This window comes from Equus caballus, chromosome 4 (genome assembly GCF_041296265.1).
Source record: "Equus caballus isolate H_3958 breed thoroughbred chromosome 4, TB-T2T, whole genome shotgun sequence".
Lineage (NCBI taxonomy): Eukaryota > Metazoa > Chordata > Mammalia > Perissodactyla > Equidae > Equus > Equus caballus.
The window spans coordinates 36,337,431-36,352,227 of NC_091687.1; the positions used below are offsets into that span (position 1 = coordinate 36,337,431).

The 14,797-nt window shown below is 40.3% G+C and overlaps 1 protein-coding gene across 28 annotated transcripts in view; it reads left to right on the forward strand.

Moving 5' to 3' along the window:
• The first annotated feature begins 1,603 nt into the window (after positions 1-1,603).
• Positions 1,604-14,797, forward strand: part of ADAM22 (ADAM metallopeptidase domain 22) — a 246,726-nt gene continuing 233,532 nt past the window's right edge. For 9 of the 28 annotated variants that reach the window (XM_070265620.1, XM_023639119.2, XM_023639121.2 and 6 more), the window contains exons 1-2: positions 1,734-1,916; positions 2,385-2,545. In XM_070265620.1, coding sequence (XP_070121721.1) covers positions 1,832-1,916; positions 2,385-2,545 — 246 coding nt within the window. In that variant the 5' untranslated portion in view covers positions 1,734-1,831. Of the gene's footprint in view, positions 1,917-2,177; positions 2,230-2,384; positions 2,546-14,797 lie in introns of those variants that run through there. The other 19 variants (XM_023639122.2, XM_023639124.2, XM_023639125.2 and 16 more) reach the window with 7 other exon arrangements.

Here is a 14,797-nt window from a genome sequence, read left to right on the forward strand (position 1 = left end):
AGGACAAGGGACAGAAGAGTCCCTCTCTACTCTTTGCTTGTGAAATCATGTCTAGGTTGTATTTAATTCTGGATGCGACACTTCAGCTGGGACATTGACTCACTGGAGCTTATTTTCAAATCACAACAGGGAGAGAACCTGAAACACGTCACATGTGGCAGGGGTAAAAAAAAATTTCCCCCAGGGAAAGAAAAAAAACATCTTCAAAGAGCACCATGTGGAAGATTCTTTTGCATGTTTTACAGGACCAGAACCAGGATGGAGATTACACAAACGCAGGTTCGACCAGGGAGCTGTAGGAAAAGACAGATCTGAAAGCAGGAGATCCAGTCTTTTATAACTAGTCATGCGACCTTGAGGAAAGTCATTTAAATTCTCAAAGCCAGTGCTGTCCAATAGAACTTCCTGCAATGATGGAAATGTTCTATATTTTTGCTGTACAATACAATAGCCACTAACTGCAGATAGCTTATTTAGCACTCGAAATGTGGCTAGTGTGACTTGGGAACTGAATTTCAAATTTTATTTAATTTTAAGAAATTTAAATTTAAATAGTTACATGTTGTTAGTGGCCACAGTATTTGAAAGGTGCAGTTCTAAGCTTTAATTTCCTCCTCTCTTAAATGGGAATAATACTTACCAAATTGTTGACCTAAGGTTCAACTGACAATACATGTGACCTCTGAAAAACTGTACTGTATCACACGTGTTAATTTTGTTGATAATTATTTTATTATTGTCTTATCCTCAAGAATTTCTACCATTTGGAATTAGAGAAAAATGGAATAAGCAGCCTGAGAAAGCAGAGATCCCCAAGTCTGGTTTCAAACGCAGGTTTGAGGCAGGCAGACATTAGAGAAAGAACAGAAAGATCCTGGGGAGTTGGACGACATTCAAGCGTCTGCGTAGACCTTCTACAGCAGGTTCTCCCTTGACTTCCCCGTGGCTGGGTTAGTGACCCTCCTCTAGGCATTACCAGGACATTTTCCACACTGTATTGTAAAACAAAACAAAACAAAACAAAACAACGGTGTTTACTCAACTGTATCGGCAAGCAGGTGCCTCTTACGCTTCTGTAGTGCACGGCTGTGTCCCCTGCACTTAGTCACCACCGGGCACACAGTAGGTCCTCATCAATATCTGTTGAATAATTAACTTACCATGCACTCTTGAGGGTATGATTCCCTGACAATAATTTAAGTAACTACAAAATTTGTGGGAAATATTAGTATTACAGATCTTTGCGGATGAAGTGGGCGAACACCGGCTCCCGCAGCGGCGCAGTTGGCTATCTTCGATGCCAGGAGGTGTGCCAGCGATGACCTCTCTTTCTTTCGCCCTTTTCCTCTCTCCAGTCTTCATGCTGCAGAGGACCTCACAGTCACGAGGTCGCGACAGTCCGCGCCGTCGTGGAGTCGAGCGGGACGCGGAGAGAGAACTACATTTCCCAGCGGACCCTCCTGCGCGCGCCCCTGCCCGCGCGAGGGGGCGAGTGCACCAGGCGCTCGCTCCCTGCCGAGCGCTCGTCGCCCGCCAGAGCCTCCGCCAGGGGATGAGGTGGGAGGCGCTAGAAACCACTTAGCTACAGCCAACCGCCCAATGCAGCACTCGCTCGCTCCCCCCGCCAGCGGAAGCGCCCGCGGAGCACAATGCAGCACTGAGGCAGCGCCGCGGCGGAGGCTGCAGCGCCAGGGCCGCTGCAGCACCGGCCGGGGCTCGGGGGGGCGGCCGAGGCGAGCGCGGGGCGCGGGGCGCGGGGCGAGGGAGCCGGAGCCGGCTGCCGGCGCCCGAGGAGGTGAGCGTCTCCAGCGAGGCGCTTGACCGGAGCACCATGCGGGCGGCGGCGGCTGCGTCCGTGCCCTTCTTGCTGCTCTGCGCCCTGGGGAGCTGCCCCCCGGCGCGCTGCGGCCGGGCAGGTAAGTTCGCCACCCTCTCTGGCTTCGGGACGTACCATTTCCCGGGAATCTTTGCAGCCCTCGAGAGCATTGAAAAGGGGCATCCCCATTTCCCCAGTGCGCGGGGAGATTTTTTTTTTATCTACAAGCGCGGTGAGAAGTGAAGCAAAAATACATGCGTGGGGGCGCGCGGAATCCTTAGGAACCTTTGGTCGAATGCCTGGGTTTTGTTTCTTCTGAAAAAGAGGAATACGGAGAAGAGAAAAGGGGTGCTCTGCTGCTGGGCCCCGATCCTGGATGCTCTCAGATGAGCTGGTCCAAGGCTCTTGGGCTGGTGTGTCTGCGTCCTTCCCAGATGGGGTCCAGGAGGGAGGGGGCGGTGGGATTTTCATAGAGGAGACGTCGGACCGCAGGACTGACGAGTGTGGGTCGGGGTCCTTATATTCGCCTTTTCTCCCCTCTCCCTCCTTGACCCCTTCCTGCCTGGAGGAGACGCCTCGTTGACGGAGCTGGAAAGGAGGAACGAAAACCGCTTCCTGGAGCGCCAGAGCATCGTGCCACTCCGGCTCCTCTACCGCTCGGGCGGCGAAGACGAAACTGGGCACGACGCGCTCGACACGCGGGTGCGGAGCGACCCCGGCGGCGGGCAGGTGAGGGGCGCGGTCTTGGGGGTGGTCCTCGGTGCAGCTCGGCCCATCTTGACCGCCTGTTTGCTCTCGGTTGCCCTGGAGATGCAATGTCTTCGGTGAAATGAGCTCAATCCTAACGCGAGCCATGCATGGCGCTCCCTGTGCCAAAAAGAAGGGAAAAGGGGGACGAGACCCCCAAAGAAACATAGGCCGGGGGCTTTGCTCAAGAGGAGGTTGTGCGGGATGCCTCCAGCAGTACGGCCACCTGAGCGAAGGGGCGAAGACCCTGTCACCTCCGTCAAGCAAGAGCCAGGCATAGGCAAGAAGGGATGTAATATTTGGGCAGGATTTGCATCATCATTATGGTTGTTGTGGTGGTGGTTGTTTTAATCCTCAAAGAGAAGACTTTATAAGTGATTTAAACCAAGATTGGTACTGTAGAAAAATTGGAAAAACCAGCCTTGACATCCCTAACTAAACTCAAGTCGTAAAAATAAGCTAAACTTCGAGGTTCTCAGCTCACTTAAGCTGGACCCCGGAGATGTACCCAATCACCGCCACCTTCCAGAAGAGGCGTCCCCCTCCCCACTTTCTTCGTTGGTAGCAGCCCTCTTGGTGTTATTAGGACTGTGTTGCTTATTGGGCCTTTATAAATTGTTTTAAAAAAATCTGCTTACCATTTACCCATATTTAGATAATATCACACGTCCACAGATATGCCTGAAAATTATTTTGAACTTACTGGTTAATTTCAGTAAATATTTTGGGACTTTGTAAACATTTTTTGTATTTATGTAATTAACTCGACAACTAGTTTACTCACATGTAAGTATATATTGAGACAGAATTCTTTCATGTAGTTGAAAATTTTTTAAACTTCACTAAAGCAAAGTCAGGCTGAACATTTTCACATGTATAAATATATTCATTCATTAATACTTTAAGATGTATCTTGGTGATGTGATAGTTATACTAATTTATCGGTATGTGTAAAATATGTAAAAATAGAAACATACTATTTAAATCTGTACTTCTACTAATTTGCAACTAAACCAAATGCTTAGTCGTTAAAATTTTAATATAAGATAGAAATTAATTTAAAGGGCTACAGCAGTATCCATCAAAGTTAGATTATTGTAGTAGAAAATCTAATGTTCTAAGCCTTAATGAAGGATTCTATTATTTAAATTAACTTCTGGTAAATACCCATTTTTCTTTTCTATTTCAACTTTGTTTCTATAGTAAAACTGAAGAAGCAGGGCACACAGTTTCCGCTCTTATTTTTCAATAAATTATGATTGTTTTTGTGGAGGAATATTCTCACACCTATTTACAACCTTTGATTATAAAGAAGTTCAAACACACACAAAACTAGATGGAATATTACAATGAGCTCCCAGCTTCAACAATTATCAACTCATAGCCAGTCTTGTTTTATCTGTATCCTACCTATTTTCTTCCCCTTTCTGTATTATTTTGAAGCAAATCTTATCATTTCATTCATAAAAAAATTTCATTGCGTACTTCTAAGAGATAAGGATTCTTTTAAACATGTATGATATTATTGTGGCTAGTGTATAAAATATATTAAATATTAAATATATAAATATGTTAAAATAATAATATATAAATTATTAAATATATATAAATATAATAAATATATATTTAAGTTTCTTTGATCTGAGATCCAAATAATGTCCATAGACTACAGTTAGTTTGTTTTTTGGTTGTCAAATCTGTCTGATGCATAGTTTCCCCCTCCATTTCCTTGTTCTTTTCCTTGCAATTTATTCATTGGAGACAGGGAGTCTTTCATCTGTAGGGTTTCCTGCAGTCTAAATTTTTGCTGATTTGGCCAGTGCTTTAAAACAAATCAGAAAGACTTTCTCAGAGAGGAAGGGAGACAGATGGAAGTAGAGAAAAAAGAAAACTGCAGGATTGAACCTGGAAAGTCTGAATCCCTGCGTCATGCTGGTAATGCCCTCAGGTACCTTCTGTCCTTCTCTGTGTTGGTGAAAGACTACCACTTTTGGAACATAGGCCAGCCCTCCTTTTTTTCTCTCCACTTATGGAGCAGCACTTCTGCAGTTTTTTGGTTCACAGGCCTCTCCACTTGGGGCAGAAGATACCTTGGGCCCATGCAGCTTCCCCTTTCTGCAGCAATAAACCTCACAATTGAGAAGAATGGCTCTGGCCTTCTGTGAGGTGAGAATGAATTGGTAGGATATAGGTTAAACTTCATGATAGATTATTAATTCGAGTCGGACGTGAAAGTGAAGATACTGTCTTGTCATCAAAGTAATTTTTAGGAGAAATTCTCTCGGTGCCTGGCACAGTATAAGGTACACACAGTACGTCTTGTTGGATGTCTGGATCACCTGGAGAGCTGTTGCCGTTTGCCATGCTCCTTAAACCACAGATAGAAACCATTGACCATAGGACTGAATCTGGCAGTTAGAGTTGTAAAGACCTAGTTGCCCTATGTCAACTTTTTCTACAACTAGGAAACTAAAAGTCTTCCTGCATTTTGGCATTTCTGGTTTCCTTCAGAGCTATCATTGGACCTGAAAATGTAAGTTAATTGTATCTGGCCATTCTTGTTTCTTTGGTAATCAAATAGATATAATTTATGGCATCGTAGCTACCCATAGATATTTTTTCAACTTCCTTTCTACTTCAGAAGTAAAATTAGGATGATTTTCTATCAGCTCACAAAACTTATATATTCATTTATTGATTTGCTATTTAAAGACATTTATTTACTTGAGCTCCTACTGTGTACCAATTTTTGTGCAAGACCCTGGGGATTTAGAGATAAAAAGACACAGTTCTGGCATTTAGGGAATTTACAGACAAGTAGGAAGATAGATGAGAGAACAGGCAGTTACACTCTGCCTTTCTGTGTGATTTTCTGGAGATGATCACAGAGAGCTGTGGAAGCAGAGGAGACCTAGTACTTTACAGGTGAGCAGTCAGGGTGGGCTCTCAGGGGGAGGTGCTGTCTGAGCTGTGTTTTGAGAGTAGGAATTGGCTAGAGTAAAGGGAGGAGTGGCCATATCAAACTGAAGGGGCGGCAAGTACATAGGTGTGTGGGAGTCAGGACCACATTTTGTTAACTGCAAATAGTTAGGCTTTAAGGGACAGATGAGAGAAAACAGGAAGGTGGAGAGTAGATGCTGCAGCATCTTCAGGATTTGCTGAGGAATTTGGGCTTTGTCTTAAAGGCAATCTAAGGATTTAAGTAAGGAGAAGTGATTAACCAGATTCATGTTATTGTGGGGTAATCCTATTGTTAGAATGAATAATTTTAATTTGAAAGAGTAAATGAATGTGGTTGTTCACTTTAACTCATTGGTAAATGCCAATTCACGTACTCGTTAAGCTTCATAAGAATTTAGTTCCTAAGTATACTGAAAATACTGTATAAATGAGTTTATATTTTTAAAGCACTTAGAACAAGGCTGGGTACATTGTAAGTACTATACGAGTTTTTGTTAAATAACATAAAGTCCCTCAGGCTGTTTGAGTGCTATTTAGAAATTTTGTAACATCTCTTTAATGCAAAATTGTGTCCTAAATTCCTGAATTTAACACATTCCCAGAAGTAAGTTACAAATTGTCCAAATTTACATAACAAAGTGGACCTGACAGTCCTAGAGAGGAAGAGACCTTGTAGGTCATCTAATCTAATTCAGGAGTTACTTGTCACCTAGTAAGATCAAGCCATTGCCCTGGAGTAAGGAAACTAGCAACATATTACTTAATGTTTCAGAAAGCCCGCAAGAACTATGATGATATAAAACAATATAAAACACTTTAATTTTACCCTTAGTGTGTCCTTGTTTCTGTTTTCATCACTCAATCGAACAGAACACTTATGTTTTTGGAAGAAATTTTCATTTTTGTTACGTGGAAATACTGGCAATTTGATTGATGTGAAATAATTCTGTTGATACGAGTCCATATTGTAAAAGATTTCTTTACTACAGGTCAGTTCCTTGAATGCACACTTTATTTTTATCCCAAGTGGGATGATGGGCCCATAATGAAAGTTTATTATGCCATAAAGTCCTAGAAATGATAGTCAAAGAAATCATATTTGATTGTGGGTAACCTTGCTATCCTTAAGGTTGTCTGCCTAGTCTGAAGTAATTTCAGTCCTGTAAAATAGCACTCAGAATTAGAATATTCAGTCTTTCTTTCATTCTTCTGACTTGAAATTATCTGTGCTGAAGGAATTGTATGTTTGCAGATAAAAAGATAAAACATAATTTTAACTGGACAGTCATATGGGTAAGATATCACCTACTGAGTCTGACTGATGGTTTCTTACTGATAGTCACCTAATTGCTATTTTGAAGAATAAGCACCTTAATGGTTACCCCTTTTTGGCATGACAGATTTACTGTAGCATCAAAGATAGATTATTTAGTGGTGTATTTCCTTGTGTGATCACCCCATAAATTTTCAATAATTTGTTTTTTACCCGGTGATTACATTTCTCTATAAATAGCAGGAATTTCTTGTTGCCAGAAGTCTTTGTTGTCAGTGAGTAGAGGGGCTACTTATTTCTCTCTCTCTTTCCCTGGAAAGTGGTGTAGCTTCTCAAGTAGTCAGTCAGGTGCCAAGAACGTAGATCTGCAATTTATCATAGTTTCCATAATCACCAATGAATGGGGAAAATGCAAGATGGTAGCAAGATGGCAAAGAGTAGATGTGCTCCATTTTTATGAATATATGTATACGTATGCCTAAGCATAGATGAGCTGTAGTTAAAATTGTGCTGTTTCACTTGGGTGCCCTGAGTCAGCTTGACGGTAAATTGTCTGCAATGCTGCTTCCCTCGTGCAAATGGCCTCCTAGCAATTACAGCTTTAGAAGTACTTTGCAAGGATAGTACAAGCATTTTATTTTTCCTAATGTGCATTTGTTAAACCTAAGTAGCTCAATATTGTAGTTTTGCCACCCATCAAAACTTGCTCTGCTGCTATAAATAGGAAAGAGACATTTCCTAGCATTTTTTAAATCCTTTTACCAACCTTCTTCTCTTGCAATTAAACAGTTAAAAGAAAATGAAATTCAGAATTGTCTTGTTTTTACTCTGTGAGATCTCAATTTGTATATTTTTCTTTTGCACATCTTTGAAATTCTGCCTAATGATTTTACTGTTCACAAAAAGAACCTGTATTTCATCACTTTTTTACAGCTACACATGGAAAACTATGAATGATTCTAATAGCTTATGGGTTGATAAAAATTGTTCTTAGTTTTATTTGCTTTCTCATATTTCAAAGAATGCCAAAGTGTTCTATCGTTTTTGACTACCAGAGCCTCTCTTAAAAGTGGTGGACGGAGGCCTGCTTTCTTGTCATAACGCATGGAGAGCAGGACTCTCTAAGGTCAGCAGTACTCAATAGTTCCTGTGGGGATCAGGTAGGGCCGAATTTCATTATTAAGTCTCATGGATAACCCCCAAAGGGGAAAAAGATGTTAATAAAAGAGGAGGAGAGAGAAGAGGAAGAGGCATTGAGGAGACTGGTGAGAAGGAGGAAGGACAGAGAAGTCAGGAAAAGAGAGAAGTACTTACAGTAGTGTTATATGTGTTAAAGTATATGTTAAAATACTTAATATACAGTAACTTCTGTGGTTACTTTTTATGTGCCGAACAGTTTTCTGAGCACCTGATGGCCATTAACTCATTGCATCCTCACAAGAATCATGTGATAAGTAATACTTACCGGCTGCAAAATATCAAAGCTGGTAGGTAGCTGAGAGGGGATTTAAACCCAGACACTTTGGCTCCATCTCGCTGCCTGTGTGCTTACTCACTGTGCTGCTGGCCTTATGGTAAGAGGCTACCAGCATTTCTTTAGATCTCTTTCAATGGCACTGGGGTCAAAGATTTCTTACTTCTTTCCCATTGGAACTATATATTTCTTGGAGCACTTGAAAATATTTTTTTAAGTTATGTAGTAAGAAGAAGCTTGCAGAACACAACAGGAATGCTTCATTTCTGCTAACTTGAGAATGACAATGGAATATATAAAGATATTTAACATTTAAAAGGTGAAAAATGCCTCTTGAAGGATGTGTGTTTTGTTTGTTTTGGAACTGGATATGTGCACTGATTGTTATAATCTTTCTTTATAAATCAAAGATTTTGGTATTCAACAGTCAATGCCAAAATTATATCTGCTCTTTTGTGGTCAAAGTTTCATAAAACAGAAACAGTAAATGCTAAACAGGGATCTGTATTCATATATCCTTCTCCAAAAGAAAAGATACAAAATATCTTTTGTGACTTGTAGAACAAGTAGCTTCCGAGTCCCAAATGCCGAAGCATTCAGGTGAAAGAGAGAGGTAATCAGTGATAACTGAAATGATAGCTTCTGGGAACATTTAGTGCTTTGGTAATAAAAGCACTAGAAAGCACATATTGAGGGAAAGAATTGGAAAATAAGAATTCATAGTTGTTGAATTTTTACCACGTACTAGACACTGTGCTGATTTAATGCATTATCTCTCATTATGAGGTAGATATTATCATTATACCCATTTATAGGTAAGGAAACTGAGGCTTAAGGAAGCTAATTAACCTGCCCAAGGTCACACAGCTAATAAGTAGTAGAATTGGGAAAAGAATTCTCAAGGAAAATCTTAGAGATCCACATAAAATAATCCTTTTGTAATCTTTCCTGCTTATTTAACATGAGGGTTACTCGTTCATCTCTGTGTTGGAATGAGCCTAACCTTTCTTTAAGAAACCCTTGGCCCTACCCAGGTCTCCTCCCTCCCTAACTTCTTTCAGGGATGAGTTGATGTCATGTTAGCGCTTGTTAGAAATGTCTTCATTTCTAGAAATGGGTATAATTTCTGCTTCTATCTCAAATATTCTTTTAACCAGATGGGAATATCTGAATCTGCATCTAAATGGCAGTAGAGAATATTTGCACTCTGAGTACTTGTTGGAGTTTAATCTGCCAGAAATTCGCTTGAAAGAAACTATGTATGGAGAATTATCTTCTATTGCTCCACAGTGTACTGGCTTCACCTCCAGAGATTCTGGGGTGGGGTATTTAAAAAAAATCTCCCTAGTGGATTCCAATTTGCACCAAGGGTCAGGGAACTCTATGTGTTCTTAAAATTTAAGAGATTTTTTCTTAAATCTCTTTGGATTTAAGTTAGTCACAAGAGAGTTTGTTATCTGAATTGGTGTCAGTTTTCTCAGTCACTTCCCTAACCTCTTCAATCACCTACCAGGCTTTTTCTAAAGGATATTTTGAAGGACACGGTAAGAAATATTCCTGAGAAACCAGTTACAATGTTAATCGAAGTCTCGAAGAACATTATACATAGTGTCTCGTCAGGACCAAGAGGAGAGATTTGTCGTACCTGTGTTTCCTTTCCTGAGCTGGATGCCAGAAGTTTAGAGGCAAGTTGTGCTCTCCTCCAAAGCGAAAGTCACGGCGTGAGTTTTCATAGCAGCTTCATCCCAGCTCATTAGCGTGCTCCTTCTCATCATCCCCATTTTGGCCGAAAGTCATCTGAAATGTCTCTTGACTCCTGATAATTTATCAATCTGGGAAGTCAGGTCTGTGCACGTTTTCCTATGTATGTTATACTTAGATTAAAATAAACATTCAGGCTTAAAGAAAAGTAATCTCAGAGAGATTTCCTCTGTCCACTTTTCTAAAGTAGTCCTACCCCAGCCCCCTCCTTATCACATCACATTACGCTGTTGTCTTTCTAGCACTTGTAAGAATGTGACATTTTTTTTTAATAGTGGACTTGTTTATTGTTTTTTCCCAGGATCCCATCACTAGCATGTAAACTGTATGAGAGTAGTGATCATGTCTGTTCACCACATGTCTCTGCTGCCTAGAACAGTGCCTGGCACAGAGTAGGTGTTTAATAAATATTTATTGAAGTAATGAGTTTTTGTTTTCCCCCAGTTTCTTCATCTACTTAAAAATTGTATTGTAAGTGTCCATATAAACATCCTGAAATCCTTTTTGGAACAAGGTAGGGTATAAAAGATGAATGCATGAATAATTTTTAGTCTTTAATTATTGAATTTATATCCCCTTCGGATCATTACAGTTATTTTACACATAATTAAAGTAAAGCTCAACGTGCTGTATTTTTAAAAATATAAATACTTCATATATAAAAAATGATTTTAGACTTCTAGCTTTATACTCCTAGCTGTCCTTTATTTCTGATTTTATCATTTGAGTTGTTTTTAAGATAGAAATCTGTTTTGTGTTCCCTAGAACAGATTATTATATATAACTTGATTTTGAAAATAAGATAAAAAATTCTGTACCATGATCCAGAAATATCAGCAGTCATAACTGGCAAGAGAAGGAATAAAGAACTTAACACCCCCACCCTACTCCCTGCAATCTGTTTGTTTGTATTGAAGAGATTTTTCAGAATCTTATCTATCAGTAAGGGTAAATCAACATTTTTCTTCTCCTTTTTAAAAATTAGTTTTATACCAGAGGATTTTAGCACCTAGCAATAGTTGCCCTTTTGTTTCATTTTTTTTTCTCAAGAACATGAGATAACTTTTTGAAGATGGGAAATCGATGATGATTTCCTGAAGAGAGGCCTCAACAGCTCACATTTTGCAAGTGTTTTTAAAATTTTCTCTCCGAGGCAGGAGAACTGCAGGCCGACAGTCTTCTTAGGTCACTCATTCTACTCGACACTGACTCACGTCTCTAGCCTTTTACTTCTAGTTAGTCAGTTGCTATTCTTCTTATTTTTATTTTCAACTTGCCTTTTAAGTAAGGCTTGTTGGGAGAAATTGCCTTCATTTCCTTCACTAGTGAAATCAGGATGTTGGAGTCAGGCTGGTACAATTTGCTACTCCTGGTCATAGCTCAAGCTTCTTTCTAAGTGGTTTTTCTTTGAACGAGATAGCAAGATGCTGCAGAAATGGCTACTACTTTGCAGAACCTGCTTCTGTAGATTTCCACGAATTCCCTACTGGATTTTTAATACCTTTAGGGTATCCTGTCAGGGGCCTGGCCAGGAACCCAGCTGTGGATCCTCAGTGGGCATAGGTAGCAGTCAAGGTTATGTATGTGATATTAGTCTAGGGTAGGTTGGAAGAGCAGTTGGCTGAAGAGTGATCTAGGGTCATCAGAACATGGGGAGGAGCAGGCTGTGGGGGAAGGGGAGGCTTAGGGAAATCAGAAATCAGTTATAGGGAGAAGATACTGGGGCTCCACTGTGTCAGATCAGTCCAGTATCCTCCCGGCTCAACTAGAGAGAGCTGCTGAAAGAGTCTGAGGCACTTTCTGAGTTTTTAATCTCAGCCATCCCCGTTTTAGTGGTTGGCTGCACTCTGGGTCCGGGTGTTGTGTTTTTAAAAGGAACCTTGTGTTTTTCAGCTGGACGTCCTCTGATGGCCCCGGGATTGTTTTTATCGAACCTCCATGAGCTTTAAGTGTCTGGTTTAGAGGGAAGAACTATTTCTTCTCCTCCTGCTCCCCCTTCTCCTCTTCCTCCTCTTCTTATTCCTGCACCTCTTCTTCTTCTTCTTTATTCCTTATTCTTCCTTCCTTCCTCTTCCTCCTCCGCCTTCTCCTCCATCTTATTTTTCATTGGTCTTTTCTAAAGATCTGCAGGCTAGTGGGAGAGGGCTTTAGGAAGCCCATTGTTCTTCTCATTCAGACCTTAGATGCTGTGCCTCTCCTGCGTCGGGAGATGGGGCTCACTTAAAGATTGATTTCCTAACTCATGCAAGAGTTGATGCTTTGAAAAATCACAACTAGTGTGCAGCAAATGAGCATGTCTCATTTTGAATAGCGTGTGGTATGTGTTAAATAAATGTATGTTAATGGGTGAAGAGTCCTTGCATGTGGGAATCTGGAAAATTTGTTCTTATTGAGATGAATAATTTTGGTGTCAGTCTCCATTTGCCATAATAGTGGGTTATTTTCAAGGTGAGTTTGGTATTACCTGCAGTTCAGCAAATAGTTAGGACTACTTTGATGTGCTTTCCAAGAAAATGTAGGTAAATGTTTAATAAGAAGAATGGGAATTTTTTTTACAGATGCATTTACAAATTTATCATTATGCTGAAGAGCTAAGCCATCATTCTTTAGGAAGAATTTTATTGACTTTGATAGAAACTGAAACATTATTGAAGAGGATGAAAGTTTTGATTTAGGACTGCAAAATTCTTCTTACATTTTGTGATCTTGTACAGCTGGTTTAGCTATAAGTAGTACATTGGTTTTTTCAAACTTATTTCCTCAAAAACATTTCTTAAAACTTGGACAGATATTGATTGGTAAGAAGGTAGGCAAAATTCAAGTAGTGTTCATTGCGGTCACGAAAGGTGAAGCCGTTTCTTTCTGGGTAAGTTTCTAGAGATAGGGCTATTTCAAACCATGGTGTATAGCAATTTTTGTTGCTTCTCAGGATCCTCTAGGTTGTAAAAGGGGGAAAGATATTGGTGCTGAGATACTGAGAATTCTCTTTTAATTTAATTTATGAAGTAGGTTTAGCATGATGTCCTTATAATTCTTAATGATCTTACGTAGACAATATTCTCTCAAAATTAATGAAGGGAAAGTAGAATTAATTCATAACAACCAATTTAATATGAAATCTACCTGAGGCCATTGATTAATGAGTTGTTTAGAACATTTCTTAAAGGTTCTGATTATGAAATCATGAAGTTTACAGTTGTCGTAGGGTAAGGGGGTAAAAATTATTTTATTTAATATAATTGTATCGAAAAACATGGAGTGAAAGCATGCATCCTTATCATTTTTATTTCTTCCCAGCATTGAGCACAGAGCCTTACACCTAGCAAGTGCTCCACAAGCAAATGTTGACTGCATGAAATCATTGATGCCGTGACTTACAGAGAGCCCTGTTCCATTCTTATGCCGCCAGACCCCTGTTGTATCAGAGTTCCTCTGGTCAATTATTTCTTCTCTTTTTCTCTTCATCTCTTTCTTTCCTCTTCTCTCAAGTCAGGTTCTGTCACTTTCTTATTGCCTCTTTCCATTTGTTGTTTTCCTGTGGACATATCCTTGCTCTATTCACTTTTTCTGTGACTCTTGGTTTATTTTGTAATTTTCCCCCACTCTATTTCTGTCAAGTTCCTCTTTTTCTCTTAGCAACTAAAGTAAAAACAAGCCTCTGAAAGGTTATTTACGTTTGCTGTTGGGAACCATCCCTGCCGCACATTGCTAGACTTACTTCTTTTGCGATTTGGAGATGTGTTACAGTTCAACAAACTTTCATTTTACTACTTACCCTTAAACCTATTTTTTTGTGTGTGATTTTTCCTTTTTCTGTGTTTCTTTTGTTCTCCTTAAATTGTCCCTCACTCATTCTCTTCTTTGGATGTGGATTGAAGTGTCCTTTCTGCTCTTTACTGCTGGAATAATCACCTTCCTAAAATCACTCTCCTTGTTCTCCTTGTTCATAATCCCCTGGATTTAAACTGAATTATGTGCTCAGTCCACCCCCAACACTTGCTGAGCGTATCTCTTCTCAAAGTCTTCCAGAGTGATACATTGCTACACTGCTACAGGATTCAGATTTAGTATTAAGGAGTGACGAGGCACTTTTCCAGCTATACAAAAGTAAAACTTGCCTCGTAGGCTTGGCATAAAATTGTTCTTGCTTATGTGAGTGTTGGTGAAGGGGTATGGAGCACCGATGACTTGGGTGTGTTAGTGGAAGAAGTCCCCATGAGATAGACTGTATTTTTGGGCTGGAACTTTGTCAGTCATATTCACCATTGTTTGTTCACTGCTTAACACTGTCCCTGATGTGTAGCTGATGCTCAGCAAATATTTATGGTCTGCCTTTGTTTCACTTTTCTGTCTCAAAGATGCAGAAAAAAGTGCTGTGACCATTTATGTTACTGATTTTATTACTTTTGATGTATTTCCAATAGTTAATGCTATTTCTGTCCTCTGATTATTAAAATCTTTTGTTGGCATGGGTTGGAGAGTAGCATGGGCTTCCTTCCACATTTATACCTTATCTCTGACCTCTTTCTTCCCCTTCCCCTGTATATATTTTTGCCGGCCCAACAGAGCCACCTTGTATACAGCATGCCCAGGTTCTGTGAGGTTCCCATCGCTGTGAGTATCTGAACTGAAATAGCTTTCCCTCTTGCTTCAAATTTGAGGCAGAGTTTATTAGGAAAGGGAGGGCCATGATAGTAAGGAGAGAGAACACTAGAGAAAGTGGCAGGAACTTGGACAATGATTGGCATACTGACATTCTACCACA